At 43.8% G+C, this 17,476-nt stretch overlaps 2 protein-coding genes across 7 annotated transcripts in view; both read right to left on the reverse strand.

The window, feature by feature from the left end:
• Positions 1–19: 19 nt before the first annotated feature.
• LOC100057504 (disintegrin and metalloproteinase domain-containing protein 1a) lies at positions 20–3,147 on the reverse strand. The gene has a single exon (XM_023648139.2). The coding sequence runs from the start codon at positions 3,145–3,147 to the stop codon at positions 574–576; it is 2,574 nt and encodes an 857-aa protein (XP_023503907.2). The 3' UTR covers positions 20–573.
• The window catches only part of MAPKAPK5 (MAPK activated protein kinase 5), a 45,974-nt gene continuing 28,517 nt past the window's right edge, over positions 20–17,476 (reverse strand). For 3 of the 6 annotated variants that reach the window (XM_023648150.2, XM_023648151.2, XM_005612593.4), the window contains 6 exons: positions 15,942–16,129; positions 13,947–14,067; positions 11,172–11,302; positions 10,785–10,906; positions 9,633–9,737; positions 20–7,705 (listed from right to left, as the gene is read on the reverse strand). In XM_023648150.2, coding sequence (XP_023503918.1) covers positions 7,611–7,705; positions 9,633–9,737; positions 10,785–10,906; positions 11,172–11,302; positions 13,947–14,067; positions 15,942–16,129 — 762 coding nt within the window. In that variant the 3' untranslated portion in view covers positions 20–7,610. The remainder of the gene's footprint in view (positions 7,706–9,632; positions 9,738–10,784; positions 10,907–11,171; positions 11,303–13,946; positions 14,068–15,941; positions 16,130–17,476) is intronic. The other 3 variants (XM_070220108.1, XM_070220109.1, XM_005612594.4) reach the window with 1 other exon arrangement.

The following is a 17,476-nucleotide window of genomic DNA, read 5'->3' on the forward strand; positions in this document are numbered from 1 at the left end:
ATGGAGTCTGAAGTGATGCTTCATGTGAAAATAGCCTTTTATTTATTTCAAATTACCTCTATTTCATGAATAGAAACTGTCAGGGGAAATTAAGAGTACGCAGTAGATAACGTCATAAAATAATGCATTGTTGTGACTGGGATGAATAATCTAGTGATAGTAATATAGGCACAAATAATATCTTTTGTCAAACAATATAGTTGAAAGATGGTATGTCTTGAAAAAATTGGCCCAAATGAATCAAGACATTGATAGCAATAATCCATGAGAAGAGCTTAAATAAAATTGTTTTATGAAATGGGGAAAAAGCCAAAATATAGAATATCTCATATGTGATTTCATATATGAATATATAACCAAATTACTAAAATGAATATTGAGCAGGGAGTTCTCTCTCCCACATTAGTGTGTGTCTGTAGACTATATAGTCCAGCCTGAGCCACTGGAGCTGTCAATTCCCACTTCACTTTTGCCTCTCTGAGCCTCCTTCCCACTCAGTGCTTGAGGTATTTGATATATTTGGCTTCTTCCTCCACTACTCTTCTGCCTTTGGTTATTTCTGTCCTTCACCTCTTATGGTGCAGGCGTTTCTTGGGCCGGTGGTGGGGCCTCCGGTGGTGGGGCCTCCGGTGGTGGAGCCTCCGGTGGTGGGGCCTCCGGTGGTGGGGCCTCCGGTGGTGGGGCCTCTGGTGGTGGGGCCTGGTCCAGTGGTGGGGCCTCCTCTGGGGGTGGGGCCTCCTCCGGGGGTGGGGCCTCCTCTGGGGGTGGGGCCTCCTCTTCAGGAACCTCAGTAGATTCCTCTGAGCTCAAGATTGTGGAGCCCCCTGGGGTCTCTACTGACTCAATTCCAGCACTGAGGCTAATGATAAGTATTAAAATTAACAATAACAGTATAAGAAATACAGGGAGTATGAAAACTATCATGCCAAGACTTTTAATGTCCTCCCTGCTCCTAGCAGAACCGCCAGTTAGACCTGCACTTAGATTTGCAAAAATTATTTTGCCCGGAGGACCACTGTCCACACTACCCCCATTTCCGGGATCTCTGCAGTCAGGGGGAGCATAGCCAGCCTCACAATGGCAGTGCCTTAAATTGTTGCAAACTCCTTTCCCATTACACATTTCTGCTGGTTCACAGTCATAGTTGAGCACGGTGTGATCAGTGCAGGAGTAATTCATACACACTTTTCGTGGGGCACAAAGAGTGCCAGTGTGCACATCTCCATCATCAGGGATATCAGTAGTGTTATATGCATCCATGCTCCAGCAGAAGTCACCTTCATGAGCGATCTGGATCAGTGAATGTTGGGGTTTGAGTCGTGGTACATTTCTAATATTTGTACAGATAAGTTTCCCACAAAATATATTATCATCTACACACTTAACATATCTTGACCTAGCCAAGGTGGGATGGCCACAGTTTCCAAATCGGTCCCCTTTGCTGTTCATAGTTATGTAACAGTCTTCTGGGGCAGACCTTGCAGGATACCCATATATGTCGATGCATTGAGTATCAGGGTTCCTACACCGACCCCCAAGACAGTAGTGAATTAAATCACATGATGTACCATCTTGCTTGTAGCTGTCTGTGGGGCATGCTTCAGAGTTACCATCACAATACTCTGGGAGGTCGCACTCTCCCGAAGGAGGGCGGCACATGAATCCTACATTTCTCAATCGGCAATTCAAACAGCAGAGTCCATCGCTACACTCTGCACCCTCCTTCAGCTTACATGCTGGGTCACAGCAGGGGTGATCGTCACAGGCAGAACCACAGTCACACTGCTCATCCTCCTCCACCACACCATTACCACACTCAGCATCCCTACGCACGCGGCCTTTGTGCTGAGGCTTGTTGAATAGGCAGGCCCCTTTGTGGTCAAGGAGGAACTGGTAGAAGTCGTCAGAGCTGCAGTTGCTGAAGCCACTTTCTTTAGTGATGTTTTCATGCATGAGGCAAAAGTGTGTATCTTTACAAGTGCAGGCCGAGTGGTCGTGCTGAATACCCAGGTTGTGCCCAAGCTCATGGACCATGAGCGCTGCAAACAGGAGGACATCTTCATGATGGAAGGATTCAACAGCTGCTGCAAAGCCAGTGGAACAGGCACCGTTGAGAAATGCCTGTCCCGTGTCCTCTTGAGGGCGATGTCCAAGAATCATGTGGGCAACATCATGCTTCACACGATGGAAGAGCTTGTCTTGTCTCCAGCTATTGAAATTCCTGAGGGTAACTTGCAAGTCCGCTGGGACCTCTATGAGGTCCCCCTCGGTCCAAATCTCCATTCCAGCCAGCACCACCTCTGTGTTTATTCCCCTAGTGAAGGCGTTGGCCAGGGCAATGACGTCCATTACTCTCTGGACTGTCTCATTGACGTTACTGCCCCACATTTGGAACCGCTGGTTGCTGACCACGACAAACATCTCCACGTACTTGGTGTGTGACCACAAGTAGGACAGCGCCTGTGCACTGCGAGGCTTCCTGCTCCCTTGTTGCTGGCTGGTGGACACCACTTGGCTGTCTTTGGAAGTGACGCTACAGGAGATTCGAGCTTCACGCGCCATGGTGTACAACACATGTTCAAACTTTTTTGAAGCGCCCACGGGCTCAATGCCGTAGGATTTTCCCTCCTTAATCAGGACGCCCCTGAGGCCTGAACAGGTGTTGACAGAAACAAAAGAACCTGGGACACCTTCTATGTAGCCTTCATAGTGACAGTCATGCGCGAGGACGGGCATCTCTTGTCCCAGGATGCCATTGTGGTAGCTGAAGACTGGAAAGTTATCCACAAAATAGTCTCTCTTCACCTTCAGGTGAATCAGCTGCTTCTGGCCCTGCATCAGCAGCATATAGGATGCCTTTTCCACTGGGTCTTCCTTTCCATTGACTGTCCACTGTTTGGGAATAATTATTTCATAGAAAGTGTAATATACTACTCCCAGGTCACAGTACATGCTTGGCAGAAAAATCGCTAACAGCAACACAATCCCTAACCTGACACATGAAGATCCTCGCACTGGCCCCAGCCTCAAGTTCCTCTTCTGAGCCCAAGTCTGAAACTTTATCTGACCCTCTTTCAAGGCCACTTGGTTTTTCCATAGAGAAGGCAGTATAGAGGCAGAGTCTCTCACAGAGGCTGCCACTGACATGGCCCTAGCGAGTCAGTTGATGATGCAGGGCCTGTGTCCCTCAGCAGCTGCTCTCCAGGGCATGTTGAGTCTCAGAGACTCAGGTATTAACTCTAGATCTATGCTGGCTCCCTCATGGGTAGCTGCTGCCAACTCTGAGTCTTACAGACTTTGGGGCTGTTTTTCTGTTCTGTTTCAGCCTTTAGTAACTTCCTTACCATAGGACGTCCTCCCAACAGCAACAGCTTCAGTGTTCCTCGGCTAAGTTCCCTTCACCCTCACCGAGATATAACAAGCAGACCTGTAATGATGCAGCCAGTACCGTAACTCAGGCAAATTATCCTTATCCTCAGCCCACGCCACGCTACTCCTGATATCCGTTAATCTGCTTATTCTTTGAAACCCAACATTCTGCCAGGAGGTTGGGGGGAGGGGACAGGGATTCTTTGGGGATCTCTGAGCAGGACAAAGTTCTCTGTTGCCCACTGCCTCTCTTCTTCATTTCTGTAATATTCAGGGTACTGTTTCTCAGTCCAGTCCTCCTTTGTCAGTGTCTGTTTTTTTCCTTTAATTCAAGAAAAAGTGTACGTGGATGCACAATTCTCTCTCATTAGCATTTGTTCATAACAGATGAGTTTAGACATTTTATATATGCATATAGACATAATTTTTCTCTACTAAGAAGTTTTCCTAATGCACAGACATATTGTTAAATGACATGAGCTCAGTTTCACCATGGAGGTATATAAATGACTAGGATCAAAGTTCAATTCCTCCCCACTGCCCCAGTATAAAAACAAACTCTGATTAACCAGGTATCTAGTACCATTTCATCAAGAAAATAAAAATGGACTATAAGAACTTTCAAAAGATTTCTTCACTTTTTTAACTAAAATTGAACTGTAATATCTGTAGCAGTCTTCAGATTTGGTTTGGATGTTGATTACCTGATGTATTTAGCAGGAAATTTTTAAGGGGAAAAAAATCCCTATCTATCCGTATTCCTTGCCCAGCCAGTTATTCTCCTGTGAATTCTATGAACTAAAATAAGACTCTACATTTTTTACCTTGCATAAAAATAATTTTATATTGTCAAATATTTACAATATAAAACCTTTAAAATAAGGTTATGATTACAAGTAACACTGAAAAATGGGGAAATGCCCTATCTAATTCAAAAAGGAATGGTATGGCACCACAAGATCTCAGATATGAGCATGAGAGCAGATCAACTCATTAACTATCCACAATTACTAATATTATTAATACAGGTATTATTAATACCTAATACAGATGCCAAATTTATCATTAGCATCTAGCAAGAAAATTCATACTATCCTATCACAAGCCATTAAAAAAATTTATACAGGGGCCGGCCCCGTGGCCAAGTGGTTAAGTTCGCGCGCTCCGCTTTGGTGGCCCAGGGTTTCGCTGGTTCGGATCCTGGGTGCAGACATGGCACCGCTCATCAGGCCACGGTGAGGCGGCATCCCACATGCCACAACTAGAAGGACCCACAACTACAACATACAACTATGTACTGGGGGGATTTGGGGAAAAAAAGCAGGAAAAAAAAATTTATACAAAAAGGGGGAAATGATTTCTGGCTGGATTTCTTTTCTCTTTTATATAAGAGGAATGCCTCTTAAAATTATATAACTTGGAAATTATCATAGGCTTAAGGTGTTTCCCTGTGTCTTAACCAAAAAAGGCAGGGCAAATTAGGTTAAGTCATTTTGTGGGATAAAAGAATCAAATCAATAATGAAAGAACACTTCTGCTTTTTAAATAAATAAAAATATAATTAAAATTAAATATCCAATTTTCCAGTTCTCAAATTGAAACACATTTTCTTCAATAAATACACACACACACAAGCATTCACACACAAGATCTGATTTAAGTCATTTGCCTTCTTTAACCAATAACTCCTTCCACTTGTTCTTTCTCGAATAAAAGAACAAAACTTTTTAAAAAGCAGTTCCTCCTGCATGTTTAAAACAAGTTTCTGACAGGTATTCCCCTGTGCTTATACAATGTACTAGTCAGAAAGATACACAAGTTGTTTCACATCAAGCAGACTTTTAAGTACGGTAAAGTCTAAAGGTATCTGAGTGATAAATAATGGTTTTAGTAAGCAGAGGGTTAGCAAATCACATGGGTACACTGGAAACTAACCTGCTGCATACAAGAACTGTTCTTACACTGTGAACTTTCCACAAGGATAGGTGTTAGAGACACAGGCCAGAGACACAGGAACGGTTTTGTTTTACTTCCAGTTATGTGCAAACTTTGCTTTCTTAGTAAACCTGACTGGTATGTTAAAGCAGAATTTGCTCCTGGCCTACAAACAAACTCCACAAACAAAACCCCACTTTGAAGAACAAACAAAGACCACAAACAAAACTCCACTCTGAAGTCCTTTGGGAGCCGCTGTTCTGTCAAGGAGCTCTGTCCAGAGTAGGACCCACTCTGGAGTTCTAATGGCTACAGCATCCTCCCGGGTCTTCGCAGACTTCCAGCATGGTGCTCGTCTGGACATAGCTCTCATTTTGGGGGCCAGATTAATTCATCCTGAAGTGACTGAAACAAAGGCAAGTGCTGCTCAGAGGAAAAAGCAGCATCATTTGGAGACCCTTTTAGATCAGGCCTAAAATTCACCACACACTGAAGGAAAAAGATCGTCCTGAGGCTTTACAAGACACCCAGATAACAAATCTGAGAAGTTAATGGTAGACTGGGCATGCTAGAAGGTTCCTCTGAAGAAAAAGAAGAGTAAGAAAGTTAATTACTGCCTTCCTCTCCCTAGCGAATACTGAAACCTCTGCCCTAAGAAAAATGAATGTCAGTAGTTCTGGAAACAAGTGCAGAGTTTTCCCTGATTGCAAGAAGTGATTTGTAAGACTGCATTTCACTGGAAAACAGAATAATTTAATTCAACTCTCAGCTAAGTTTTCCGGTCAGTAAATAAGAAAACGTTTTTTCTCTGCTGCCTAACTCTTACATTTTGCTACCTTTAAAAGTACTAAATTCTGCTTACAGGGTATCTATTTATAACATTATCAGTCACCTAAGATTAGTAAACCTTACCTCACAAAATACCTTGATTACAAATTCTCCAAGATAAAAGGGAACAAGTGTAATAAGGTAATTCTTAAAAGATACTTTGCGTTTTTATCCTATATTCTGACAGTCAGTCACATACACATGAGCATACTAACCAAATGTAACCCTGAAGACATACTGAGCAAAGTGGAAGAGTTAAAAGTAAGTGAGCTCCGTGGGATGGATTCTGATTAAAGAGAATGTGACGGGATAAAACTGAAATAACGGAGCCTGCCGACCTTCTTCCTCTGCTCTGTGAATGGGATTTTGCCTATGAGATATTCTATTCACCAACACAGGTACCCACCACAAACAGCTCAAAAAATAAGTAAATAAAAATGGTGTGTTATGGAAGCCCATATGGACAACAGAAAACTATAAAAGCATCTAGCTTTGTTTTCTATTCAAACAGCTGATCTCTGGGCCAGAACCATGCTTCCTGAAAATAAAGGGTACTGAACAAAATAAATGCAGCCCAAAGAATGCCAATATGAAACCCAGGCAGAAACATTACAGAGAAAAAGAACAGCTTTAAGAGAAAAAAACTGGACCATTTTGGATGCTAACCCAATAGTCGAGTTTTTATGATATGTAACTTTCTCAGAAAAATCATCCCATAAAGGAGGCTGAAAGAATGGGAAAGGAAATAAGAAGTCGTGGAGCTGGTGAGGGCTGTGGAGGAGGCGAGAAGACAAAGTAGGACCTTAGGTGAGGGTAAACTGGAGCTCTGGTTAAACATGAAAAGAAGAAACTCAAAAGATAATCCCATTATAGTTAAGAGACACTCCAAGAGCTTTTAACAAATATGACAAAAAAAGAAACGTTATCACTTTTCTCTAGGGAATTAGGGACAAGAGAAATGAGGGCTCAGTTCCCTGCCTCTTCCATCGTGGGAGTTGGCATCCTGTGAGTTCTAGCAGGCAGTCTGCAACATGGATCCATAAAAATGTCTTGGCACCAGAGCTAATCTACAGATAGTAAAGAAAATAAATACACAGGGCAATTGAAACCAGATTCCAGGGTACTTGATTCAACTGTTTACTAAGCAAAAAGGTTAGTATAGTTGGTCCTTTGTCTACTGCTGGCAAATGGTTTTTGTATACTCTACTACAAAGAAAATGATCTTGCTTCACAACACCATCTGTCTCCTTACAACCATATGACTAAAGAGTCCTAAAGTCATAGTATATCTCTAGGAACTGAGCTTTTCTTAAAACAAATCAATGAACTACACTATTAGTGAATCCTTTATCTAAATCTATATCGCATCTTTAAGCAATGTGAAAAGGAAATTATGATTTATTAATTTACATAAAAATTACTTTATACATTAAAGAATAAATTTTCAAATTGTTAAAAAACAACATCTGAAGCTGTCATTATTGAGATTCATGGGACGTGGTTTGCTCCTCTATCACTTGCTTCACAATTTCTGCCAGTTTTAGTCGATCTACTTTATCTGTGAATCCACGACCTGAAACCCAAAAAAGAAAAAGGTCAGTCTGCAAACAGATTCCTGACAGGGACTCAGTAAGGTACACCCTACCAATATCAAATTTACCCTCATCAATGGACGAACCATCCCCAACACTGATCAAAAGCGGTTCAGATCTCCCATTTTTTATGTAGTAATTGAGCAGTTTCATTTAACCTAGCAGTAAAAATCCAGTGTTCACTACAACAGCACAGAAGGAAACCGTGAAGAGGAAGATGATTTTTCTTATGTATGTCTGACAAAGGACTCACATCCAGAATAAAGAACTCCTTCACATCTATGAAGAAGATACAACTCAATAGAAAAATGGGCAGAAGAGGCACTTCACAAAAGAGGAAATCTAAATGGCCAATAAATATTTAAAAAGCACTTAAGCTCAAAAGTCATCAGGGAAAGGCAAATAAGACATTGCAATACCAGTACATACTAACCAGAATGACTAAAATAAAAAAGACAGACAACAGCAAGTGTTGGTGTGGCTGTAGAATAACTAGAACCCTCAAACACTGCTAGCGGAAGTATTAATCAGTATGACCACGCTGGAAAACTAGCGGCAGGACCTACTAAAGCCAAACAGATGAATACCCCCATGAACCGCAATTCCAATCCTAGGTGCGTAAGAGAAATGAGTTCACCAAAATATATACACAAGAGAGATCATGGCAGCCCTTTTCTGAATTAACAAAACCCAGAAACAACCCAAATGTCTATTCAACAGTAGAATGGAGGCTACATAATGATTTGCTGCTATGCACGACCATGTGGCTGAATGTAACGTTGACTAAAAGAAGCCAGGCACAAAAGAACACAGACTTATGTGATTCTATTTACATAAAATACAAAACCAGACAAAACTAATTTATAGTACTAGAAATTGGGATCATGATTACCCTTGGGGGTGGGAGGTAGTGATTAGAAGAGGGTCCATGTTCCACTACATGTTCCAGGTGCTGGTTACAGGGGAGTGTTCACTTTGTGAAAATTCATCAAACGTGCACACTTCAACTGTGATCACTTTTCTGTACTGATATTTCAAAATCTTAAAAAAAAAATCCCAGGGAAGCTAATCTCCTCCAAGTATGGGAATGGTCAGGCTATTATTTTGGATTTCTCAGGTTCAAGAACCAAGCCAGGCAATGAAGTCAAAGAGTTTGCTCCCCTCTCTGAACATCCTGGAACTTTAGTTTAGTCTGCTGAACTAGAAAGACAATACAAAAAGCAGTTCAAGAAATACATCTCTCGTGGGGCCGGCCCCATGGCCGAGTGGTTAAGTCCACGTGCTCCGCTTCAGCGGCCCAGGGTTTAAGCGGTTTGGATCCTGGGCGTGGACATGGCACTGCTCGTCAGGTCACGCTGAGGCAGCATCCCATATGACACAACCAGAAGGACGTGCAACTAAGATACACAACTATGTACCAGGGGGATTTGGGGAGAAAAAGCAGGAAAAAAAAAAAGAAATACATATCTACCTTGCTTGCCTGGGGACAAAAATTCAACAGGCAGCAGATTTGGCCAACTCTACTCTTTAGTAAAACAGCTCTTCTCTAAGATAAGTAAGTCAGCAGGGTGGACCCCCTGGTACTTTGCCCTCTTTCTCCCCTTCAGAGTATACTGCTCCTTAATGACCTAGGGAACAGCCAAGGTATCTGGGAGGAGTTCTGAGATCTGAAGGGGTTTTTGCCCAAGCGGTGTGTGACAAGGGCTCTGCAGTGTTAAATCTGCAACACACAATTTATTTGAACTCTGGAAGACAAGTGAAAGGGCCAGATGTCTAGACACGCCTCCACTCACTCTCCAGGCTCACTTGACCTGAAAACAGCACCAGCTCAGCCCCTAGAGATCCTACATGTCCTATTAATGATCACTTTTCTGCAGTCCTTGGGAAAGGAGTAATTAAAGCTCCTACCATTCCAGCTGAAGCTTTGCAGAGTATCTCGTAGGAGTTTGCATTCCCGGTTATACTTCCAAGCCTCCTGCATTACTTCATTCAGCTTTTCATCTTCATTCTCTCCTATTGATAAAAATGAAGAAGTTATGTTCTCCTGCAGCATCATGGGATTTCAGTGTCAGAGATGGAAGGACATGATATTCAACTTGTTGAGAAGTGGTGATGAAAGGTGCAAACTTTACCAGACACTCTTGTTACTGCTGGTCCCTACATTACATGTAGACCACTTCTGGTCTTTGCGCTCTTCCACTTTGACTGTCTCACACAAATCCCCTGATGGCCCCAGAGTCTTAGCACTGAGGCATGGGAAAGAGGCAGTGTCAGACTCTACTGCTGAGCAAAAACACCTGGTTAAACCAAGAGACTCAGAGAGGGAGTGAGGACAAGGCTGAGTGGGCTACCTTCTTTCTCCTAGGCTCATTTCTTACTTTCGAAGACTATCTCAGGTACACTATGTGAGAGTTCTCTTAAAATCCAAGGAATCTAGGAAGACAGGTCAACCCAACAGTTTTCTGGCCTACTACTTGAAGCATCCCAAGAAAATCTGCTGAGAAAAACCTATCACACCCCAATGAGTGGGGAGAGAACATACCGAAAGCAAGCTCTCACTCAAAAGGACCTGTGTATAAGTCACATTCTGCACATGACACAAGCAGCAGCAGGGGCCGCTTCTGAACCTGGAAGGTGTTCTCTTTATATTCACAAGTTAACGACAGCCTTGCACTCTAAAGGCTCCGGAAATGATGTTTCCTGACCTTCCCAACTTGATCCTGACGCTGCCACCTTCTATTCTCCATCCTCTATCCTGTGCCCTCATTAACAAACTAAGAAAACAAAATTACATGCTGCGCCTGACAGTGGCAATTAAACCTAAACTGGAAATTTCACAGAAAACCAAAGGAGGGGCAGAACTTACCGCATTTCTGAGTTCCCACTGTCCACTCATTTTAGTGGGCACAGACTAATTTATATAATGTACTTATTCTCTTATAACACAAAGATGAAACAGACAACCTCAAATCAAACCACTCCTTTTGTCATGTGCGTGTGCATACATGCACACGCGCACACGCACACACATACGCACACAGCATTCATAAATGGCATGACCTTTACCAGCCTGGGGGAGAATACACTGAGCAATCACATCTCGGAGCTTTTCCAAGGCAACATTTGAATCCTCGGCTCCATTCTCACGGTCATGGATATAAACACAGTCCTTTGGCTTGGTGCTTTAAAAGTTTGGGAGAGAGGTAATAACAAGGTGAGATCCCAAAACCCAGCTCTTGACAGATGTTAAGTCTAAACATAAAGCAACAGACTTTTCAGTTAAATAATTAACTACAGAGTATCTCCAACTTACAACGCTATTTCAAGAGCTTATCCTTTCCTCCCTCTTAAGAGGCAGAAAAAGGGCAGACCCCTGGCTGACCTTTTAGAGCCCTGTAGTCAGCCACGTGAACCATGAAAGGAAATGGACGAAATAAGCTCACTTACCCGAGTAATTTCCTCTTCCTCAGAATGGGGTTGTTCACAGAGTGCAGGGGTTTGAGGCTGACTTTCAGATCCTGGATTCGCATGTTGGCCAACTGTTCCGCGTGAGCCTGCTGGATTCCTGCAACCACCGCCTGAATGCAAACATTGCCGTCAGTTTTTCCGCATTCATTTATGGGCACCTAAAAAGCCAATCTAAGAGAGTGGGAAGGAGGGGCTCGAGGACTAAGAAGGCAATTTCACTCTTATGCTGGCAGTGAACAAATTTTGACAAGGCAGAGGACTCTTCCCCATAGATCAGCAGGGCTCAGGGAAAACCAGGCTAACCAAGGGCCACACAACAGCTAGCCCTTCTTCCCTGCAGGGGGACACGAACGCAAGTAAGAAATACTACCAAGGCTCATGCTCACAGCCAGTGGCAAGGACAAGTGTACGGAGAGGCATACATGTACATGAGGGAAAGACTGGCAGGCTGCCACCGGAGAAGCCTCCCAGAGGGGCATTTATTCACTGCCTCCACAGTGTAGACAGTCACCTCAGCCCTGAGGCTCAGAAGCCCAACCATTTCACACGTTGAGCACGGTAAACCTTCAGGAATTGATCTGTAAGCCAGTCAACTAATTTACAATGAGAAATAACTGTCATGGAGTCCAGAACTCTCGAAGTCTGGGTCTTTATAACAAGTGTATGCTTTCGCTAGGGGCAGACCAATGAAGGAAGGCAAGCAATCAGCAGAAAACTTTGTAAGAACAAGACAATCCCACTTTTGTATTTAAAAAAGGACAAACTCTGTGCATATGTGTGTGTCTCCCCAGAAAAAGATCAGGAAGGGTACATGAAGCTGTAGATTACCTCACCTCTGAGGGGTGACATTGAGGCAGGGGAATGAAAGGGAAGTTTTGCTTTTTATCTACTTCTGTATTGTTTGAATTTCAACAGCAAAATTTGACAATTAAAAAAAATAGTTCCTTGGTAAGCATGCAGTTAGGTCAGGAAGAGTTTGAGCTCAGTTAAGGGTATGTAATAGGCAGCCCTGTCTATACTGCCCTGGACCCTCAACATCTATCTCCTCCACAGTGATGGCTCAACCTAAAAGAGGGCAACAGCTCAAGGGCATGAGCTCAGACTCCATCTCCTAGGCAGGACTTAGATGGACCCTATTTAACATCTGCCTATGTGGCCTTTTTTCTATACTTCCAAAGTTGACCAACCCACATCATGACCATATCATTTCTTTAAAAACAGGAATATACTGTCACATTGCAGTTCTATCTTATAGGCTTAGGAGCCACTCTTTCTCATTAAGAAGATTCTGCATATCCATACTTGGCTTCATTATACACTAACTTGAAAGTAACTCCAGAAGGCAATCTTACGTCTTCATTTCCAAGATCTTGAGGAAAGCCACGCTGTAACCACCATGTGCTGACAACCAGAGGATCTAAGCAATCCCTTAGGATTCTGGACTGACCAAACCATTCCTGGACTACTGAGCATATTTAAACCAAGAAGACAATCACACACAATCAGAGATGGCAGAGAACACTGTTCCTTCGAGCGCTCCTTTCTCTCCCATACCCCAGCTAAATTAAGGGTGGTCTTAGCATTCTTTTTTCCTATTCGTTTATTCTCTCCCAAAGTTCAACCCCATCCCTTGAGAGTAAGACTCAAGTCTGTGTCACTGCCTTTACCTCTCAGCCACACTCTGGTCCCACACCACGTATCTCACTCATTGGAATGTCGATCTACCACCTTAAACAATATCTAAAACCTAAGAGAATTCCCTTCACCCAAACTAATCTCGTTCCTGATTTCTCTCTCTTTGTCAGTAGTATCACCACATATGCCACCCACTGTCCTTTGATATCTAGTCAGTCACCAAAAGCTGTAGAAATTTGTCTTCAAAAATATTGAGCCTATTTATTCATCTCTACTTCCCTGCTCCCAGAGCCATCCCTCAGCTTCTGGATTACTGCAGAAGTCAGGCTGGCAAGTCTGAAAGTCTGACTGACCATCCCTAAATACCTTCCTTGTGGCAAATCTCTTCCCAAAAATCTACAATGGCCTCTCAATTACATCCTACTAAGACTCCCCCCAAGCTCTACTTTCAAAGCCTGGCCTTGCCACACCTATCTCACCAACTTCCCATTCAGGAAGCCAGGCTGTTTTTCCCACTGATGAACTTCAGCCTCTGATATTTTGCTCAGGTTGTTCACCACACTTGAGCACTTCCACTGTCCACTAAAATTCTTCATGGCCAGTTCATGGCTGAACACGTGAGAGGTCACAAACTGCCACACAATAGTTAATAAATGTGGGGGGGTTGCCTTCTCTTCAAAAACCCCTCCCTAATTACAGCCCTTCACAAATGTTGTCTTTTCCTGGATTCCCATAGCAGTCACAGAAGATTTAGCATGCAAAGCTCCGATGTCTGAGACATTCCCTCTTTGTTTCATGTTTGTTGGTCTTTCAGGCCAGTCTTGTTCAGACCCTTGGGGAGGGAGAGTTTCTTGCGCTGCTCCGGGCCCCTCAGGCTGAAGCACAGACACGGAGGACACCCCTGAGTGCCTCCTCGTGTGTACCTGCTAGACCTTGATCTGTCCCTCCATGGAGAGAGGCACATGCTTTCCAACCCTGAGTTTCAGGAAACCAAGGATGTTTCTTTGGGAAAGACTGTGTGTTCTGCATTGTTCTACCTTTAACGTCTCACTGAGTCGAGCCCCAGCATTCCTTCTCAACATAGCCTTTTCAGCCAACAAAATAAGCATCATTCAAAACCTTATCCATCATCAGCTGAGCAGAGGGTAGCACATTATCCAGAGCCTCAGTCGAGTTGAGCCAGGGGTGGTCCAACACTCCCTCGATGGTGAGTCTTTCCTCTGGTTTGACCTTCAAGAGCCTGCGGAGAAAAAGCCAACAGGGCTGCCAGGAGGCCAGGAAGTTCTGGTCTGGTCTGGCTCCAACCAGCTCCAGCTTCTAACTTTCTACCAACTCCTACAAGCCTAGGCCTTCCGTCTGCAGGGCAGGGGTGGGGTTCTAATCCCTAACCACTAACCGTGAGGGCACTGTGTCCCTGGGAGGTCCTTTCTATACTAGACAGTGAGATAAAAATGGCAGGAAAAGGCTTAATCCAGTGATACTTCAGACTGAGTTCTGGGTTCAATAAGGTAATCCTACAGATGGCTTATAGTTCCAGAGGCCTTGAATCTTCATATTGATGTTTCTAGGACAGTCGGCTCTAATTTCCAAAAGGGACTCCAAGTGCTCTTTTGGCTGATAATGGCTGCAAAATTAGCTGAGGGGTCATGTGGTTCAGACAATCCAGATTGCCACTTGGGATAAAACTCTTAGTGTGTAACCATACAGCAGGACATGAACCCTTTATTCCAAAGACATTCAAAAGCTAAAACTCTAGAGTCTCTGAGGAGGGGCTGGCACTTCTTTCCAAGTGTAATGTATTGCTCTGTCCCACTGCTCTTTGATTACACTTCTTTACCTCTTGTCCATTCATGCTGACACAACTCCTAGCTCACCTCAGCATGTTCCCGGGGCTTTTCACAGCCCCTCCTTCCAACCACATATCCTCCCACTCCAAATGTCAGAGTCAGGACAACATGCCTACTTGCTCTTTCAGGTTCTCTGCAACCTTCTGGATCAATGTGAAAAAGCAGCTTCAGATTCTAAAGGAAAGATTATTTGGAAAAGAATTCCAAAGCTGAAAGAAGATAATCAGTGTTGGTCTTTGGACAGGAAATATATTCTACAGAACTGACAAAGAACCACTTGGAAGATACTGAAGTCTTGGTTAAGCAGCTGAGAATACAGCATGGAAATAGCATGGGAGGACAGAGGATGACTTAAACATTGCCTCTACCCTCCTAAAAAGGTTTTACTTGTGTATTTTAGAAATTAGTCCCTCTTTATATACGTAGACCCCTATCCAAAAGGAAAAGCTCACTTTTGAAAGGGAGTAATCTCCATAGAGAAATGGCTGTACTGTGAGGAGACAGTTCCCAGTTAATGCTTATCTTCATCGCATTACAGATGAAGAAACTGAAACCAAAAAAGGAGAAATTGCTCAGTGAAGGCCAAGCAGTAGGAATATGAGAACAGCACCCACATCCCAGGGAGCTGAGCCTCCCAGACAGGCAGGAAGAGCAAATATTCCTCACATTTAGGGCTGACTTCTTACCTAGTCCTTCAGCTACCAAAGGACTCTGAATGTCAGCTCTCCCTCATCAAGTCACTAGCCCCAATTCTCCCAAATCTTCCCATCTTAATACACGTCGGAGCAACTAACAAGCAGTGGGAAGGCTGAGGAGTGGCGTCCAGACCCTACACAATCAATCACGTCCTCCCACAGCAGCCAAGGGATGAAAAGCCAAGAGCGCTTGTCATCTTAGCACCCCAGTTCAGTTCCTGGTGTCATGTCCACCCCAGATGATTGGCTTACATGCAAACAGGGCACACCAGAGGGGTTTACCGTTTAAGGTCCTGAATTAATGCTCACAGAGACACTGGCTACCAAGGGACCTGGGTTTATAACCCTGGGAACAAATTCTAGGAATGCAACAGGAGGAAGCAAAGGTCCAATTTCACCAAGGTGTGGACACTGAGAACTCTCATCTCAGGTTCCAGGAGTAAGATGTCTGTGATGCTAACATGGGAAGGAGCATGCTGAGAAACAAATGACTTTTCTCTACCCAACATACCCTTGTGCTCCACCAACTTAAGGCCTCCTTGGCCTCCCCGCCCAGTGGCCCGGGGACTCACTTCCTCACAACATCTTTGGCCATCTCTGAGATCTGGCTCCACTCTTCCTCTGGGAACTCAAAACTGCCTGTCATGATCTTTCTCCGCATATCCTTTGGGATAGTCCGACTGTGGTGTTTGGAGTAAAAAGGAGGGTATCCACACAACATCACGTAGATAATCACCCCTAGGGACCACAAGTCACAGCTCTGAAAGCAAAAAGAAAATGGTCACTCACAGCACAGGCACAGCCCCAAAATAAAGCCCCCAGCACCAGCCCAGAAATAGCCCCTGACACACACAGGCTGATATCTTCAAGAATCACTTAACAGAGACTGGAAAAGTTTGAGGAAGTCTTAAGAGAACAAACCTTTCTCTCCACATTTCTTATATGCCATCAACACTACATATATATACACTAGCATACAAGGTCAGTCTGGGAGAAAATAAAGAGTGACTTTTCTTCTCACACTGTAGGCCCAAGCCGCTATCTGATCCTTGGGTACAGGTGTAGGATACTTTGTCCTCAGCCAGAGAAGTAACAGATATAAGCCTGCTGGTTGTGAACCATGTACTCTGTCATCCTGGGCTGGGTTGAGGGTACAGAAACCAAGCAGCTAAGACACAGGCAGGCTGACTCCATGATATAGCAAAGTCATTTCAGAAAACCCAAAGCAGTTTGACACAGATCAGGGAGAGGCACTGGAGTCAAGAACAGGAAGTCTAAAAGCATTCCTTTGGCCACATAAGCCTCACTGTACCCATCTGCAAGATGGCACACCATTCTTGGCGGAAACATTCTGAAAGAAAGAAAACTGCCACCAACTACCATGTCTGTAGGTATAAAGGTGACCCCATGGCCTGTAGTCACAACATGATTATTAATAAAGGACTCCTATTTTAGTTAAATATAGCTCCACCTGCCTTGGAAACTGGGTCCTTAGAGGCTTGAATTACAGCCTCTCTTGAATTGCAGGACAAAAGCAGTGTCTGCCTAAGAAAGGAGGCCCAGGGAACCTGCCACTACGGCCACACACTCTTCTTCACACCACAGCTGTGGGCTGGGCTCTGAGAGAAGCCCGGAAAATGGTATGTCTCAGATACTCTCACCCATATTTTGACATCATACTAACAGGTGTTTTTTAGATGACAAGACTCATGCCATAGAACATAATTATTAAATTATAGAGGTAAAAAGGAGGCTTAAAGATGGTTCAAATCTCTCACTTTACACATAGGAAACTGATACTACAGAGATCTTGTCATCCATAAGGTCAACTGTCAAGAGTGAAACTAAGTGACCTAACCAACGTCATGAAGCTGAATAGTGGTGAAGCCAGAGCAAGTCTCCCAGCCTACAGCCTCTTTTTTTGTTTTTAATTAAGGTTTATGTATGCATTATATCTTATTACATATTTTTATTTAAAAAGTTATTTGCAGGAGCTGGCCCAGTGGCCTAGTGGTTAAGTTTGGTGCACTCCATTTCAGCAGTCTGGGTTTGGTTCCCAGGCATAGACCTACACCACTCATCAGCCATGCTGTGGTGACGACCCACA

The sequence above is a fragment of the Equus caballus genome, chromosome 8, assembly GCF_041296265.1.
Source record: "Equus caballus isolate H_3958 breed thoroughbred chromosome 8, TB-T2T, whole genome shotgun sequence".
Classification (NCBI taxonomy): domain Eukaryota; kingdom Metazoa; phylum Chordata; class Mammalia; order Perissodactyla; family Equidae; genus Equus; species Equus caballus.

What these genes read in the sequence shown, in the direction of transcription:
- LOC100057504 (XM_023648139.2), bottom strand. Translation starts at nt 3,147, where the DNA reads ATGTCAGTGGCAGCCTCTGTGAGAGACTCTGCCTCTATACTGCCTTCT.